Consider the following 6000-nt stretch of genomic DNA (forward strand, 5'->3'; position numbering starts at 1 on the left):
TGTGCCAGATTTTCATATACTTAAAATAATGATTAAGAAAATAATACATATTGAATAAATATAGAATAACATGAAAAATATGATTCATCACCATGTTTTGTTTGGTGCACTAATCTGACCTCTGAACCCTTACCAAAGTCTTAAATCTAAAGTCGTAAATTTAAACTTTCAACCGTTATTTTTCTCCCCACGGTGTTCCCAAATCACCTGACCAACCAAGTTCCCAAAGAAATATCCCTTCCCCATCCTCCTCCCACCTACTGTACCTGGCAGGCGCCGCTGATGCACATGTCCAGAGACTCGGTGTAGCAGCGCGTTCCGTCCAGGACCTTGGGCGCCAGCTCCACCAGCACCCCCGATCCCTGGGCCCGGCACTTCAGGGCACAGGGGTTGTCGGGGTCGTTGTCCACGGGCAGCCACTCGTGGTACTGGCCCTGGTAGCGCACGTCGGCGTGCGCCGAGCACTGCTGAGCGCGGAAGTCTGCGGCCTCCGGGGGGCAGTCCTGCAGCAGGGCATTATGGGAAGTGTAGTTCCTCAAAATAAATATACGAATAAAGGAAATTTGGCGGCTAATCCGCATCAAAAATACATCACTTCTACGCCACAAAGTTCAGAGATATCATTTCCCTGAATTTATGATAACTTTTACCTGGTGAACTTGAGGTTCACTGGTCAACTTTCCGTCTCACTTTCAGAACTTTCCGCTCACCAGGTTTGAAAACTCAGTTTGCCGTCTCACCATATCCCAACATAAACTGAGATGCAATGAGGCCCTTAGACCCTCGATGCATAAAGATGAGCTGAACTCACCACGTTACTGCACGTACGATATTTGATATTCTGCCCTTCGCAGGTCCTGTGAGAGAAAAAGGGGAGAGAGAGAGAGAGAGAGAGAGAGAGAGAGAGAGAGAGAGAGAGAGAGAGAGAGGGAACAAAAAAGAGGGTGAACTCGCCGTCAGGGTGTACGATAAAACAAACAACCTCCGAACATCTGTCATACAGGGGTGGGTGGACTGGAAACAGCTGCCTTGTATTGTTGCTACCACACACTAGAATCATCCCATTCAATGGGAACCCACAGACATGAGGACCCCATCTTAAGGAGCCATTCAACGTGTGCTCTGCTGTATGTCCACCAACTAACTCACGGCAATTTGTTACCATATTCATCATTGTTATAAATGAGATACGAGACACAGAATTGTTTGTGATTGGTCGCGTAGAAGGACTTAAACGTATTGGGAGGGTGGTCAGTATCTGTTAAACAGCCTCCAGTTGTTTGGCACATAGGTTGATGGTGTGCAGTGTCTGCATCTAAACTACAGTTCTTGCCACTTATTTTAAACGCCGATGTGTCTCCGCTTTGATGTGGCAAGGACGACAAACCGTCCACAGCGTGTGTGGTTGACCAGACTTGAAACAAGCCGAAGACACCCCTCTTCCTTTGAGAAACTTAAGAGAAATTCCCGTGTCACCAGCACTTAGCCAGAGCCGATAACTGAATAGGATGCAACACTGCAGGCGCAGTGGCAGACTATTTGGATGCGGACGAAACACAAACAGATCTGCGAGTTACCCACGAGAGCCGGGCAGACGCACAGAGCAAAGTGGCAATTTGGATCTTGCATGTGACTCATTTAAGGCCGTCTCCACTGCCAAGTCAAACACAAGGCTTTAACGCAGAGACGCAAATGAGAGTAGGTCTACCAGGGATCAACTCCCGAAGAAAACTATACTGGAAAATGGAATGAACAAAGGAAAGTGCCCTGGGACAAAAAAGAGGGGGGAGCAAAGTCCTGATGTTTGATGGTTTTAGAAGCAGACGATTGAAGGCCTCCTAGTTTGACCACATCAAAGGAACAAACATACTTGTAAACTAATGCATAAATACGTAATCATTTAGTTGCCAAACACTGAGCATGGCATGCTAAAGGTTTGAAATGGTATGCAACCTTCAAATGGCCTGCAAAAACTTTGTCTAATTTCCTCAGAACATCTTAAAGCTTTAAGCTCAGCTTCTCTGTACGATTCATTTAACGGTTTGCTTTCAACTTTGTATACACTGTATCGACTGTTGTGCGTGTCTTGTCAAACTTCTGTACTTATGTTTATAGTATAAACATACAACTTCTTTTATTCACTACTTTCTTCCTTAAAATAACAACCAATAAGCTCCCTTCTAGAAGACTCCTTTCAGAGTGCTTCCCAGACCACCCCTCTGCTCTGATGTAACTCAAGGTCTCTGCTAACAGCCAAAGCCCCAAAAGTAGAACCTACAAGATTTATAAGGAAACTCTAAAACCCTGTGGTCACTCTGCAGGGTTACCGGTACAGGGTTTACACGCTACCACAGCCCATGAGCAGGACTTAGTAAAGAATGTACCACACACATTAACACACATACACACACACACACAGGCACACACACACGTATACACACACACACACACACACACACACACACACACACACACACACACACACACACACACACACACACACACACACACACACACACACACACACACACACTCCCACGGCGGTCTCTTAGTCATAACCAGCCATAACTGTCGTGCCACGCTAAAAGGTAATTGGTTAATCCGTAGCCATAGAGAATTGCACCGTTAACTGCCTTCAGGGGGCAGGGGGGCATAAACAGCCCACAGTCTCCTACCAAACCCCCGCACACGTTTACTGAGGCCTTCCTTCAGGGCAGCAGACTTTAATACGCTCAGTGCACTAACACATCATTATCGGTAAAAAAAAAGAGCATTATCGTAGTTAAAGCTATTGTAGGCTACAATTCATGTTGCTGGTAACCCTTATCTACACCCCCTTATCTCCTAGCTCCTTACTACTAAGTCCAAGTCTAGACCACCTCCACCGTGAGTCGCTCTGGATAAAAGCGTCTGCTAAGTGCCCTGAATCTAAATGTACCTCTCAGGGCTGCTTGCTCGGTTTCCCCGTCACACTAAAGTGACTTTCTTGATCAAACCCCGAGGCCCAAACGTTCCTGCAGCCGTCTCCTTGCTGTAGTCGGACCTGCAAAGGCCGAGCCCACTTAACCAGAGTCCACTTAACCAGAGTCCACTTAACGAGAGTCCACTTAACGAGACCACTTCAATCCAGCAGCGTATCAATTAAACCCACGTGACATTTTACCCTGTAGGTCTGCTCTTTCTCTTTACCTCACAGCCATATTAATAAAAACCCAGCCACTCTGTGTTACCCCCACCTCCACACACAATCCATATGTCCACAGCCCCCCCCCCCACTACTCCGTTGTCTGCTTGTGATTAAGTGGAGTGTGGTTCACGTTGGGGCGACTAATGAGGGCCGGGGGGGGGTCTGATGCTTTGTGTATGGGACGTCCAGAGGTGCATGCAGTGACTTTAAGAAACAAACAGGAGTTTACATGATACGTGCTCACGTGCTTCTGCATGTGTTTGTTTGGAGAGGAGGTCGTGGACTGGGTGGGTGGGGGGGCGGGGGGCGATGGCTGGTGGTTGGTCGCCCCCCCCACCCCCCTAACAGAGGCCGCCTTGTGCCCCGGTCTTTAAATGGCGTCCGTTTGATCTGAGCCACCAGAGGGGCGACCAGGTCCCCCCGTTCCCACGCCCACGGCCCGGGGCGTCGCTCTGAACACCAGCCTGAGACCCCCGCTCACCACCACCACCTCCAACACCACCGTCACCACCACCACCACCACCACCTCCAACACCACCGTCACCACCACCACCACCACCACCTCCAACACCACCGTCACCACCACCACCACCTCCAACACCACCGTCACCACCACCACCACCACCACCACCACCTCCAACACCACCGTCACCACCACCACCACCTCCAACACCACCACCACCACCACCACCACCACCTCCAACACCACCGTCACCACCACCACCACCACCACCACCACCACCACCACCTCCAACACCACCGTCACCACCACCAACCCCCCCACCCCCACCACCACCTCCAACACCACCATCGCCACCACCACCATCACCCCCACCATCATTGCCGCCACCATCACCTTCATCACCACCACCACCACCACCATCATCATCAACGTCACCTGTGTGTGTGTCACACACACACACACACACACACACCATCACATGGAGTTCCAAACACACACAACATGCATTCAAATCAACGCTTGGCACTCCAAGAAAACACACACACACACACACACACACACACACACACACCTCCAACCTCAAACACCTCTAAACACGTCAGCTGAGAGCCAGTAGCGTCCTGAGGTAAGAGGGGGGGGGCTCTGGGACGCTGTGGACCCTCAGCCCACTGCGGTGTGGCTCTCTGCTCAGGCTCCGTTTAAATATTTAAGCGCTTTAATTGGTTTGTACGGCGTCCATCCCGCGTGGGGGACGGACGTTAAAGAGGTGTTGATGCTTTACGACTCCTGGACTGGGGGTTTAATATAAAGTGTTGTTGCCGAGGGGTCCCACCACAGCCTGAAGTAGTGTGTAAGACCCCTCCGCGTCCCCTGAACACACACACACACACACACTCACATACGCACACACACACACACAACTAGCGTTACCTTCAGCGTGTGTGTGTGTGTGTGTGTGTGTGTGTGTGTGTAGACACGCACGTGTGCATAGTGGCTTTGTTTCATGAGCTGTGAAGTTGCGGAATGCAACAAAGTCACCACACAGTTATTTCCCCCCCCACCGTACATAAATGTGACAACATTTAGATGGAAAATGTTCCTCTCTCTCTCTCTCACTCTCCCTCTCGCTCTCCTTCTCTTTCTCTCTCTCCCTCTCTCTCTCTAGCTCTCCCCCTCTCACTCTCTCTCCCTCTCTCGCTGCCTCTCCCTTTCCCTCTCTCTCTCCCTCTCTCTCTCTCTCCCTCTCTCGAGCTCTCTCTCTCTCTAGCTCTCTCTCCATCCCTCCCCCTCTCTCTCTCTTCCTCTTCCTCTCCATCTCTCCCCCTCTCTCTCTCCCTCTCGCTCTCCGTCGTAAGTTTGTCTCCCTTGTTTTTGTAATCGCGGAGCTCTCGTCAGCAGCGCCGCTCTCAGATGGCATCCGACCCCCACATGCGTGACTCCCGACACAGGGTGAGGAGTGGGGGGGAGACAGAGAAGGAGAGTGGGGGGCAAAGTGCAAGCAGCATCTTTATCCCTGGGCTGATCTAAGCCCAAGATGATGATGATGATGATGATGATGATGATGATGATGAGCTCTGGGGCATCAAAGCGAAAGCCGCTCATTGCGAGCTGATCCTCGGAGCAGATCCTAGGAGCAGATCCTAGGAGCTGTCACCCGCGAGGAGACATCAGGAGGGGCAGCGGACCGTTGGCGGCGTGTTGTGCATTTATCCACGGCAGGACTGTGATTGGCCTGATGGGGCGAAGGCGAATCACTGCAGGGGGCGGGTCATTATTGATATTGATGAATGAGCTGAGCAGCCGCCACAGAGGAATCTGGTGTGTGTGTGTGTGTGTGTGTGTGTGTGTGTGTGTGTGTGTGTGTGTGTGTGTGTGTGTGTGTGTCTCCCCCTCCTTAAGAGCTCCTTAACAGTCATATAAAATGTACACTGAGCACTTCCATTACAGCCCCAGGGAACGGGGCTTGCGGTAAAATGAACTCACTATTACAGATTTGGTTGGGGTCGGGTTGGCGAGAGAGCGAGGCAGAGAGTGTATGTATATGAGAGAGCGAGAGAGCGAGAGCGCGAGAGAGAGAGAGACTTCATCTCAGAGCACAGTGAGGGTCTTTAATGGAAACCATTTGTCAGCCAGGGCTTTGCTTTCAGAGGGAATAAGGTTGTGTTTGATTGTGTCCGAACACACTCCGACAAATTGTCCAGAGGAAGTTTCAATGTTGTTCATGTCTCACAGCGCGATGGGATTCAAACTCAGAACTACAGAAACCTGCGATTCACATTCCTGACAAAAAAAAAAGGTTCAAAGACATAAAGGCACTTTTGTGTTCACTCAGATGTGGCTCTGTGTTTTA

The 6000-nt window shown here is 50.4% G+C and overlaps 1 protein-coding gene across 1 annotated transcript in view; it reads right to left on the reverse strand.

The window, feature by feature from the left end:
* Nucleotides 1-5252, reverse strand: part of LOC311368756 (ADAMTS-like protein 1) — a gene marked incomplete at its 5' end in the record, with an annotated part of 35677 nt that extends 30425 nt beyond the window's left edge. The window contains 3 exons of the mRNA XM_084487538.1: nucleotides 267-503; nucleotides 812-857; nucleotides 5095-5252. Of these exons, the coding sequence (XP_084343664.1) occupies nucleotides 267-503; nucleotides 812-857; nucleotides 5095-5252 (441 nt within the window). The remainder of the gene's footprint in view (nucleotides 1-266; nucleotides 504-811; nucleotides 858-5094) is intronic.
* Nucleotides 5253-6000: the final 748 nt, after the last annotated feature.

The sequence above is a fragment of the Micromesistius poutassou genome (assembly GCF_964030765.1).
Source record: "Micromesistius poutassou genome assembly, chromosome: 23".
Taxonomy (NCBI): domain Eukaryota; kingdom Metazoa; phylum Chordata; class Actinopteri; order Gadiformes; family Gadidae; genus Micromesistius; species Micromesistius poutassou.